Raw genomic sequence first — 12,758 nt, forward strand, 5'->3', positions numbered from 1 at the left:
CCACTTCATTTTCACTATTAATTTGCTCATCAGACCCTCTCTTCTGTAGATGCTGAAAAGGTTAGGCTTAAATCCAGCCCCTGTCCAAATGGTGACAATTTCTGAATCAATCAAATTCAATGAATGAAAAGTTTCTGTAGTATTAGTGTTTGTCTACTCAGACTCACATAGGATCCTAACCAAGCATAGTTCGTAAAATGAACACATTCCAACAACTGGAACGTGCTACACAGAAGTCAATTGGCCTCTGGCCAATGATAAGGCAACTTCAATAGAAGTGAGGTTGAACACTTTCAGCTGCCATTGCAAACCATTGACATCTACACCTAAGACTCTATCCTTAGATTCTTTGCAGTCTGTATGTTTTAGAATTTGGTATAATAACAATAGCTAACATTTATCAAGTGCTAGCTATGTAGTAGATACTAAGCTTTTTATGATTACCTTTCCAACTTTATTGAGGTATAAATGGTGTACAAAACCTGAATATAATAAATGTAAATAATTTGGTCAGTTTACATATATGTATAAACTCATGTTACCATCACCACAATCAACATAATAAACATATCCATTACATCCAACGGTTTTCTTCTTCTCCCTTTGTTTTGGGGTGGAGTGTGTGTGTGTGTGTGTGTGTGTGTGTGTTAAGAACACTTAACATGAGCTCTAACCTCTTAACAAATTGTTAAATGCACAATACGTCATTATGAATTACAAGTACTATGTTGTACAAGAATGTGTTCATCTTATAACTGTGACTTTATACCCATTAAACAACTCCACACATCCCCCACAACCAATCCCCTAGTAACCACCATTCTATTGTCTACTTCTATATGTTTGACTATTTTAGATGCTTCATATAAAAGCAATCATGGAATATTTTTTCTTCTATGACTGACTTATTTCACTTAGCCTAATGTTCTCCAGTCTATGGCTATACCACCCTGAATGCACCCAATCTCATCTTCATTATAGCATGTGATACTTACAACAACTCTATAGAGTAAGTATTATTGTTATCTGCATCTTACAAATAAGGAACTGACTTGTCTAGGATCATACAGATTTTAAGTGGCAACATCAAGATTAGAGCCAAAGTAGGGCCAGCCTGATGGCTCACACCTGTAATCCCAGCACTTTGGGAGGCCAAGGCAGGTGGATCACTTGAGGCCAGGAGTTCGAGACCAGCCTGACCAACATGGTGAAACCCCATCTCTACTGAAAATACAAAAAATTAGCCAGGTGTGGTGGCAGATGCCTGTAATCCCAGCTACTTGGGAGGCCGAGGCAGGAGAAACGCTTGAACCCGGGAGGCAGAGGTGGCAATGAGCCAAGATTGCCCCACTGCACTCCAGCCTTGGTAACAAGAACAAAACTCCGTCTCAAAAAAAAAAAAAAATAGAGCCAAAGTAGTCTAGTTTTGTTTGTTTTGTTTTGTTTTACCTTAACCACTTCATGTGCTCTAAATACCTACGTATAGTCATGCACTTGGAAGTCCTACAGCCTAGATCAGTACTAGTACTACTTACTGTTTAGATGATGATGTGAATGTGTGATTTACATTCATAATACTAGGTGTTAATATGACTCCCAGGTTACTTCCCACTGCAACCAAATTTAGGCTCCCCTTCTTTATTTGTAAAATAGGAATAAGAATATCAACCTAACAGACTTGTTGAAGGGATTAGTTGAGATAATATATGTGGATGTACCTAGTGCCTGGCAAATTGTAACTAATCTATATGTGTTTTCAAATCCTTTTGTATAACATACCATCAAGTGACTGCCCATTATCATCAAGGTGATAATACAAGGGCTGTCTCTAAAGGATATATTTTGTAAATTCAATTTCAGGATTAGAAATGTATGAGTTTCCCCTGTATTACTCATATTCCTTCGTCCATTTCCCCTTTCAGCCAAGGGCATACAATTAGTAGGCAAAAGTGTGTTCGTGATGACACATAATTGTATGCCCTTTGCTATGTGATCATATCACCTTGATAATAATGGGCAGTTACTTGATGGTAGGTTATACAAAAGGATTTGAAAACACATATAGATTAGTTAATATTTGCCAGGCACTAGGTACATATTGAGCCAACTGGCAAAGTCCCAAACTGGTTGGCAAAGCTAGGATCAATGAATGCCATGGGTAGTCCTTCAAGACAATGTAACCTCCCTCTTTTTAAGCTACCTAGTATTTTTATTCCTTTAAAGAGAACAGGCCCTAAAAGTAAAAATCAGTCAATATTTGATACGCCCATATCTGACACTCTGAGCTTGACTGTCAGTAGGGTGCCACAGCTTCCAATTCAGAACAATAAAAAAAAACTTGTTAATAGCCAAAAAAAGAAAGCACACATTCAGTGTGATTGTTACTTGCACTTCTTTGCGATAGTCTAGACTTACTGTATGGGGTGTTATCCAGTGCGATAATTGGTAAGTTCATCTTTGCCCATGTACTGGACTTACCTACAAATTATAATATGGGGTTTGCATGCCATTATTGGTCTGCTTGCTTGAGGTCTTTCTAAACTCAACAGGAGCCTTGCTGTTGTCTCAGAAAACAGAGGTCGTAAAGGGTCAGCCCTGCATAATAGGCAATTATTAAATATGAAACATTAGTTTGGAATGTAGAGAACATTACTAGAGGAGAATGTGAGTCCCAATTATGAATTGATTCTATGTTTAGTTTTCTAATCCATTTTTTAAGATCATTTGGCATTAGTATTTATTTAAAATCTATTTCTTTTCAAAAATAAGTTGGAATTCTGTGGTTGACAGGTTGAAACCTGTGACTACGTATGATTATTACTAGTGCAGTTGTTAATATTTGCCAGGCATGACACTAGATACTTCCACATATATTATCTCAATAATAACAAACTCCCTATTCAATAAAAAGGTAAAAGTGACTGCCCATTTGAAAAGCAGTTTTTCATTGTTTAGTGCATTATGCACCAACTCCAGACATCAGAGAGCTCTTTTAATCAGCCTGATATTTTTTTGCCAGCTTTTCAGTGCATCCAGATGTTTAATTAGCAGAGTAAAGAGATAATGTGCTAATAAGAGGCTGAGAACAACGTATTGAAGGGAGAGGTGGTAGTGGCATCTAAAATCCGTAGAAAATCTGTTAATATAATTTGCTGAATGATGGGAAAAGGGGAAGCAGAAAGAAACTTCGTATTGAAACAAATTCACACTAAAAAGTCATCAGTGAAAAAGAAATATGTACACAGAGAAATAGGAATCGGGGCAAAAACACATTGAACAAACAGGGAAGGCAAGAAGAAAGCAAACTGCATTTTAAATCAAAGTAGTGTCTATAGTACAGGGAATTTGAAAGGACCACATGTGGCGAAAAATATTTCCTGGGTGCCCTAGGGCTGGTGTTCCAAACATCTACTCTCTTGGTGTTCCTCGCTTTCATTGCCCCCAGCTGTGGTACACCCCCCTCTAACTCCACGGGAGCAGACAAGTAGGGGAGAGAGAGCAAGCAAAAGAGCTGCAGGAAACCAGTGCCAGTAACGTGCTGCAGCAGCAGCCTTAAGGAGACGGTGATCCATCCGAACCTTCCTATTCCAAGGCAAGCCAAGAAGATTAGTGTCTTTACATTTACCTTTGTTAAACAACTGAATTAGAGCCACTTGCCTTCTTTAAGGACCTTGGAAGGACTTTAATTTTTTCACTTATGGTGCATGGAATGAAGTGTCCATATGCTCCGTTAATCACTCCAACCCCTTCTCTTTGCATGTAACTCTCTTAAAGCACTTCTTACGTTTTTGCTAGTATAAGAGTTCGCTGTTTACATATCTGTTTCTCCTACTGAGCCCGGAGCTCTTGAAAACAGAAAAAGGGTATTTTTATCTCTTCACCTCTCCAAGCAGCTAACAGTATTTTGAACCTGTTAGATTGTCAGTGGTCTCCTTGCCTCTCAGAATCCCTGTCCCCCACATCATTTCTCTACCAAAGAACAAAGCCTTTGTGTGACATTTTTTGTGGTACAACAGTGCATTCAGCAGTCTACAGCAAATGGTGAAGGCTCAGAAAATGAAACAGAGAAAGTCGTCACATTCACATATCTCAGGTTTAATAGTAATTGCATCAAAAAACTGATGTTAGGCATGTTAACTCTAGTTGCTTCTATAAATTCCTTTAAAAACTGGTTCTGCCTGGAAACCATCATTCTCAGCAAACTGACACAAGAACAGAAAATCAAACACCACATGTTCTCACTCATAGGTGGGTGTTGAACAATGAGAACACATGGACACAGGGAGGGGAGCATCACACACTGGGGTCTGTTGGGGGGGAGGGGGGGATAGAGGGGGGTGGGGAGTTGGGGAGGGATAGCATGGGGAGAAATGCCAGATATAGGTGAAGGGGAGGAAGGCAGCAAATCACACTGCCACATATGTACCTATGCAACAACCTTGCATGTTTTTCACATGTACCCCAAAACCTAAAATGCAATAAAAAAAAAAAAAAAAAAAAACTGGTTCTGCAACTTTAGTATGTTCAGCATCACCCAGATTAAGTATGCATAATCCTGGGCTCTGTAAAAATTCTGATTCAATAGGTGGAGCTCAAGAATATGCATATTGCATAAGCTCCCTGGGTAATTGACAACACATTTGAAAATCATTGCTCTTAATAACTTTTTTCACCATGAGAATCCCAACCTCTATTTTCAGCATTACCACTAGACAACAATATTGGGAGGATTTAAGAAAAACAAATTCAGGTAGCAAGTACTTGTTAATTGTGTGCTCTTCAATGTACTAGGTGGGCTTACAAGAAATCATTGCTATTCTGAAGGAATGGTCTCACTGAGGAAGAAGAAACTTCTAAACAGTGATATGTAACAGAGTAGTTTACCCAAACTCTAAACAATAACTATATAAACTATATTATCCAGCTGGAGAATTCAGGAAAGAAAGAATCATGAGCAAAATACTTTGAATTTCTCTGAGGTGCCATATGAACTCAGAGTGAGAGACAATTCATGAAAAATGTGAATTGAACAAATTCTGAATTCAAAATACGGTTGATTATCATTGGATATATTTTAGATCTTTCTCCATTCATGTATATTTTAAGCGGTATTGTTTCTCTTGAAGCTAAATAATCAGTATTGGTTTTGGATTTTATTTCCAGATGGTTTAACCGACTGTGTGGATCCTGATTGTTGTCAACAAAGCAACTGTTATGTAAGTCCTCTCTGCCAGGGCTCACCAGATCCTCTTGATCTCATTCAGCAAAGCCAACCTCTCTTCTCTCAGCACACTTCAAGACTTTTCTATGATCGAATCAAATTCCTCATTGGCAAGGACAGTACTCATGTCATTCCTCCTGAGGTGTCATTTGACAGCAGGTATGTATGTATTTATTTTATTTCTTAATGAACAATGGTCATGTTTTTCCTTAACTATGAAAGGAAGATATCTTCTAAAGATCAGATTATTTCCCATTACACATAATCCACATTAATTTTTTTTTAAGGCTTCTCTGGAAAGCCAAAAGCCTTACTGATTAAGGGAAAACTCATTTCTAGAGCGTCTGTATCATAAAATTATGTGTGTGTATGTTTGTGTTTGTGTATGTGTGTGTGTGTGTGTGTGTGTATATATATATATATGGCTTTTAAGAAAAACAGGAGGGAACTATAATTTGCAAATTTATTGTTTAGCTTCTGGATTGATTCCTTGAAAAAATCTTGGATTTCCAAAACCTAAATTTTAAGTCTTATTTCATGATGAAAAATGTTTCCATAGGAAAGGGTTGAATAAGTTTGATATCCTAGTGTGAAATGCAAGACTCGTGAAAAATCTGTCTTCTAGGAAAGCTCAAATGTGTGAATTGTCACTTAAGACCTGAGACCAAAACCCAACCCATAAGGCAAAGAAATTTTTGAAAATCAACTTACTTATATGAAGTGTAATAACATGAATTTGCTGATTGTTATTCTCTACTTTATCTTCAGCAATGACATATTTTACTAATTAGCATTAGAAGTAAGTCACTAAAGTCAACATTTCCAGGCTCAAAAATATTCTCCTGTGTTTATTCCACAAGTGTATATTTCACGGGCTTCCTAGACTATGGCAAATAGGAATTTTTAAGAAACGTGGAAAGTATTTGTCCAGGAGCTCCTGTCTCCATCCCACTCCCTCAGTTGCAGCCTGGTGGGAGTTATCATTCCCCAAGAATAACTAGGTCAAGAGTTTATGTCGATATCAGTGACAATCTAAGAAAATTACAACTCCATCTTGACCTATACACAGTAGAAAAGAGGGGAAAAAGAGGTGCATGGAAATTTCAAATTCTTACCTCCCTTCTTTTCAGTTGTATACTAGAACTGTTATTGAAACTTAAAAGTTTTAAATTATTTTTGTTATTGTGTAGTTCTGACTATTTAGGTTTTTGACAGAACCTAAAATCCAAATGCCAATGAATCACAAGAAAGGGCTTTTCTGCCAAGGATCTAGCCAAAGTTTTCCTTCTTCCAAGAGATTCAGTCATCTCCATTTTGAAGTGTTTCTTCCAGCTTTAATAACAACTCTGCAGTGACTTTCGGATGGGGTATAGTCAAAGTAATTATTTAGATAGTTGAGACTTATTTATTATACACCAGAGGAACAAAAACAACAAAAAGCAGCCATTATCCCTATTTTCCTATTTAAAGTAGAAGTAAGACATCAACTCTGTAGCTTTCTTCACTCATTGAGAAAAGTTAATCCAAAAAAAAAAAAAAAATGAAGTGAAAGAAATAACCTCCATGACATGGGGATGTGTTAAATGACTCACTAAACTCAAGTAAGGGGAGAAAGTCAGGACCTCAGAGAGACAAGAGACAAGTCATTGTGACCCAGAGCAGAGCACGTGAGCAATAAACTTAAGAGAAGTGAGGACAAACTTAAAGCCCTGCGGTTCAGCTTCATGCTTCAGCAGCACTTGCCAGCCGCTCAGAGTGAACAAAGCTATTACTTGTGGTGGTTAATGCCCTTCTCCTCCTCCTGGTTTGATTGAGTTTTCCTCATTCTTTTGTAAAATGCTCCAAGTTATCATTTGGCTCTACAAGTCACATTTAAATTCAGAACGATGGGTCTCCTTCATCCAGGGGTCTCAGCTATTACAGATATATCCATTCTGTCAGAAAAGGCAAAGGCCTTTCACAAGGAAAGTAGCTGAGGACAATCTAATTCTATTTCCTCTAAAAAAATCAACACCTGCATTTTTATTTGGGGTATCTTTGGGCAAAATATGTCCAATTCTGATCATACATATATAAATCATAATAGCTACAGTCTCTTACATCTATATAGTACTTTTTAGCTTACAAAGCAATCAAACATACATTATGTCATTTTATCTTCACATTATCCCTGTGAAGTAGATACTTCCATTAGGTGCATTTTATATATAAGGAAACTGAGGTTCAGAGAGATTAAATAACTTGCCCCAAATCACACATGCAGCAAGCTTGCATTGTAACCACTCTTGTAACCTTTCCATTACGCCACAGCTGCCCCATTTCAATGTGTCCTTAAATAAGCCTGGTGACGTGAACCAAATTTATACTAGGTAAATGGTATTTGGGTCAACACAAGAAACTTAGAAACCAAATGACTTTTTAAAAATCCAGTTCAATTTAATACATTTCGGTGACATCATTTACAAAGTTCATGTCAGTGCTAATGAACTTTTTCTTTGTAGATCACAACTGAATGACTCATGAAATGAATTTTTTGCTACATGTAGATTGTCCTTGAGCATTTGTTATGTCAAAGATCTCGTGCTGAATTTTTATGTGTGTTATTTAATCCTCACAAAAACTCGATATAGTAGGTACTATTACTATCTCCATTTTTCAGGTGAGGAAATAAGAATGGAGATGTCAAGTGACTTGCCCAGAGTCACAATTAATGAGTGTCAGTCAGAATTTGAACCCAGAATTTGAACTGGTGTTGACAGCCTGGTCTCTAAACCACTATGCTGGGCCATTTTGGCTGCTTGGAAAGCTGGGCTAGCTGACTCTGAAATTCTTGTGGCTCCTATACATCTAGGACTGTAGGATTGGTCTCCTCAGACACATCTAGTACACTTATATGCCATAATCAGGTGAACAAGCCTCTTTGCTTTTTAGCTTTTGCTGCATAATTGAGAGATAGCTGGATAGGCAGGTGAAGAAAGCATTGCAAAGGGGCTCATTTGCCTACCAGCAAAATGCGACCCACATAGCTGATTTGCTGCTGAGTGTTGCCACCATCAGAAACCTTTGGAACTAAAGATGGTGGATACAGGTGACTAAGTGTTGCAAGGACACACAAAAGTTAAAAAACTCTTTATCCTTGTGCATCCAAGGGAGACTGAACTTTCTTGTTTTGAATTAGCTGCACCCACATGTGAAAGCCCATGGAATGTGTATGTCCTGTGCCCTGTGATGGTGTAACAACCCTGTGAACGTGCAACCTGCCCATGGTAAAGATCTTGGGCAAACTCAACTGAGTTACCATTTTTTTCCTAAGCACAATTTATCCTGTAGCTCAAGTTTCTTTATTTTCTTCAATCTCCAAACATGACTACAAAGTAAACCACATATTCTACGAGCCCTGTATGACTTATTACTTTTTAATAATGTAAATAGGTGAACAGAAGCATTATTGATCTTCAGTGTCTAAGCATTTAATCACTATTAATAATGTAAAAGGTTTTTATAAATATGTAAAAACAGGAGTACATTAAACTAAACGACAGCAGTAATTTGCAAAGCCAGACATTTCACTCGCCATCTCTAATGGAGAAGTGCATTTAAATAAATAAAATCCTACCAGGGATAGTGCAGCAGCTGACAGCAAGGTCTGGCCAAACTCATTTATCTGTTTTGTAACCATGAGAGGCTGATCCTCACATCAATCCATGTCAGGTGTCTTTATCAGAAGTTGCTTAAAATCAGCCCGCAGATGTATTTTGTCTGCCCTGACATTTAGAAATTACGAGATCAAACATAAAAATCAGAATATCTTCCTTCTCAAGAAAATTTACACGGCTTGGCAACCCAGGGCCCATGGGTGTGGCATAGGTGGTCTGATGCTAAGGGCCAGCTGCCCCTCTGGATGGGACATGGCATGCCTTTCTAGCTTATCACCCACTTGGCTCACATCCTTCACTTTCAATGTCATGCTTGGCCTTGCTGGCATTTGAGTTTCTGATTTCCGGTCTATACAGTTTCTGTAGCTTTCCAAGGAAAGATCTTAAGTGTGTGTTTTTCTTTCTGATCTCTTTCCCTGAGAGCCTTTAAATACCCAACATTATCATTTCACTTAATTTTTGAACTTTTATTATATTGGTTTAAAAAGAGAAAAATGTGACCGAACATGAATTAGAAAACACATTAATGGAACAATATCTCTCCTCTTAGTTTACTGGAGTACCTTTGCATACCTCATGAATAAGTTGGTATACACTCTGCCTCACACCTTAGGCTAATAAACTCCTCTGGGCCAGTGGATCTTAACCTATGATGTCTTATATCCCACCAATTGTATATATCACATAATCCAGGTCCCACCAAAGTAGGAAAAAAGTCCGCATTTTATGAGAAGAATGTGTATGTTCGCAGGAGTTTGATTACTATGTCTATAACTTAGAGTAAATTTTAAGAACAGCTTAAAGATCTAAAATTTTGCAACAGTCCTACTGAATGTAATTGTGGTGACCTCTTCTGCCCACTCTAGTGGAATGCCTACCCTTAGTTGAAAATTTCTAGAATTAGGACCAAATTTAGGACAGCACTAAGCACATAATAGCAATGTTAACAAGCAAAAAATGAAACAAGATGATAGGTTTCTTCTAGCTTTCTATGGAATTGCTGCAGTTTCTTGGTTCACACTAGGATATACAATGTTAGCTCTGAATTGTCATCATTTCTAAATCTTAAGTTCTGTAAGGACAAAGACCAAGTCTGATTTGTTCTCTTCTTGTTTTGAATATCTACTGATATGTAGCCAATTATTCCAAGTAATGGATTAAAACAATTTAGTATTATCCTATTTCATTATTCTGTGGGTCAGACATTCAGATAGGGCATGGCCAGCATGGCTTATCTCTGCTCCACGTTATTGGAAGCCTCAGCTGGGATGACTCAAATAGCTGGGGGCTGCAACAGCTGGACAGCAGCTGGGAATCCTTCTCTCTACTGACAGCCTTTCTGTTTGGCTACTTGGGCCTCCTGCTGGCATGGTAGCTAGCCTTGGCTTTGTCAGAGCTCTTATATGGTAGCCTAGGGCTCTAAGAGTGAGTGTTCCAAGAGACAGGAAATGGAAGATGTTAGTCTCTTAAGGCCCAGGTCCAGATATTGTCACAGTATCACTTGTGTCATATACAGTTAGTCAAAGCAGTCACAGAGCTTCCCTAGATTCAAAGGGAAGGACATAGATCCCACCTCTTGATGAGAGTAGTATCAAATAATTTTTGGCCACCTTTAATCTGTCTGATACCATTGTATCCCCAGATCCTAACACAGTATCTGTCATGAAGAAGTTGAAAAACAAGTGAGTGAGTTAGTAGCTTAGCTGTGATTTTGAAGTGCAAGTGCTCTGTATTAGATCATTCTTGCATTGCCATAAAGAAACACTGGAGACTGGATAATTTATAAACAAAAGAGGTTTAATTAGCTCACAGTTCTGCAGGCTTTACAGGAAGCGTGGTGCTGGCATCTGCTCAGCTTCTCGTGATGCCTCAGGATGCTTTCAATCACAGTAGAATGTGATAGGGGAACAGGCTTGTCACATAGTGAAAGCAGGAGCAAGAAAGAGAGAAGGAGGTGACAAACACTTAACCAGATTTCATGAGAACTCATTCACTATTCTGATGACAGCACCAAGAGGTGGTACTAAACCATTCACAAGAAATCCATCCCTATGATACAATCACCTCTATTCAGGCCCCACCTCCAATACTGGGGATTATAATTCAAATGAGATTCCGGCAGGGACAAACATACAAACTATATATGCTCTTCTCATATTTGCTAATGAAAAACTCATTTTGGTAGCCTAGAACACACAAACGATATTAGGACCTTAAATAATCCAGTTCTCAAATGTAGAACCAGCCTAAAGTTAAGACTACAGTTCTCTAAATAGCAAAAGAACAAAATTCATAAAAGATACAGTAATAATATAAGGATAGCAAAGTAATTATTCTTTTTTAAAATTTGCAATATATTACATCAGTATCACAGCCTGCCAATAACTGACATCATTTATGACTTTGTGTATGCATCAATAATTCTGTTTTCAATGAGTTAGCTAATCAAAATTTAGTACCAAGAAAAAAGTGGAATGTAAGGAGCAATATCAGGAAGTCAGCAGGAAGACTGCTGTTAACTGGCTCATTTTGGTATGCGTCATTATTCTGTCTCATGAGAAAACCAATGAGAAGCACCATAAAACAAACTGAAGTACTACAAATGCCTTGAACATGGAATTTTTGGCAAACTCTTTATTTACCTAAGCCTTCATCCTGCTTTACTATACCCTACTCAATAATCAATTCTTGTTACTGATTAGTCATGATACCTGGTGATAGCCATAATTAGTCATCATAACTCGTTTAATAAAACATGCTTTCTGCTCTTAGTTGAGCTGGGAATTTAGACCATTTGAGATTTTGTGAATGGCAAAACAAATTATTGACCCAAGACTGAGATCGAGGGAAGGCTGCAGGAAGATGGTTGTTGCTGCAGAAGCTGCTGATCTTGAATAAAGACTGAGACTTAAGAATAGTCATAATTGACAGATACTAGTTACTGTTTTAAGTATATATTTTATTACAATATTTTACAATATTAGTATTTCCAGAGAAACTGAGGACTTTACATCCTCAGAAAGAGATACAAGAGATACAAGACTCCTCTGCCATTCTTAATGTAATATAATACCCTATTATAAATTCATTTTTCAAGAATGATGAAGGATATACATTCACTCATTCATTCAACAATATTTCTTGAGTACTTACTCTATGCCAGGAACTGTGCAGATGGAGATAAACAAAAGAAACACAGTCTCTTATTCACAGAGTTTACAGTCTAGTGGCAGAAGTGGTCAAAATATCAAGTAAATACATAAATAATTAAAATAATTATGAATTGCAGTAAGTCTAGGGATTATGGAACATCAGGTTTCTAAGAGAGCTTGGAGTTCATCAACTCAGGAGTCCAAATTCAGCTGTTTTGATGGGGAAGACAGGCAGCCCTGTAAGACAAGAAGCATTCTAGCAAATAAGACAAAGTCATTAAACAATTATAGAAGTGAAACTGACCTGGAAGTTTTCAGCAATAATCAAGAGATGGGACTAATTGGCTCAGGTGAGCATGAAGAGCTGCTAAAATTGACACACACAGAAGACTATTGATGAGTTGCAAAAAAAATACAAAGCTTATTTACAGCTTAACTATATGCAAACAGTTTCATCCTTTGACATTTGGGGCTATAAATAATTTTCTCTACAATTTAAAATGTGTGTACCAAACAAATTCCAGGGGAAAAAAAACAATCATCAAAAAAAATCCCATTTAGCAGAATGAAAAAAATACCCATTAACCACACTTCGGAGCCATTTAAAACAGTAGATCCTACAGTTTCTTTCAAGATGATCCATTTTGGGGGAAGATTAATCATTTCACTCTTTAAATGTATGAACACTATAATGTTTACTTGGTTCATTTCTTCATTCAGTGATAGGTA

The 12,758-nt window shown here is 37.5% G+C and overlaps 1 protein-coding gene across 1 annotated transcript in view; it reads left to right on the forward strand.

Moving 5' to 3' along the window:
- TENM1 (teneurin transmembrane protein 1) overlaps positions 1-12,758 on the forward strand; it is a 789,930-nt gene that overhangs the window by 620,687 nt on the left and 156,485 nt on the right. Inside the window, exon 17 of the mRNA XM_012475269.3 lies at positions 5,164-5,380. Within this exon, the coding sequence (XP_012330692.2) occupies positions 5,164-5,380 (217 nt within the window). The remainder of the gene's footprint in view (positions 1-5,163; positions 5,381-12,758) is intronic.

Source organism: Aotus nancymaae, unplaced genomic scaffold (assembly GCF_030222135.1).
Source record: "Aotus nancymaae isolate 86718 unplaced genomic scaffold, 86718_ANA_hifiasm-v0.15.2.pri h1tg000004l, whole genome shotgun sequence".
Lineage (NCBI taxonomy): Eukaryota > Metazoa > Chordata > Mammalia > Primates > Aotidae > Aotus > Aotus nancymaae.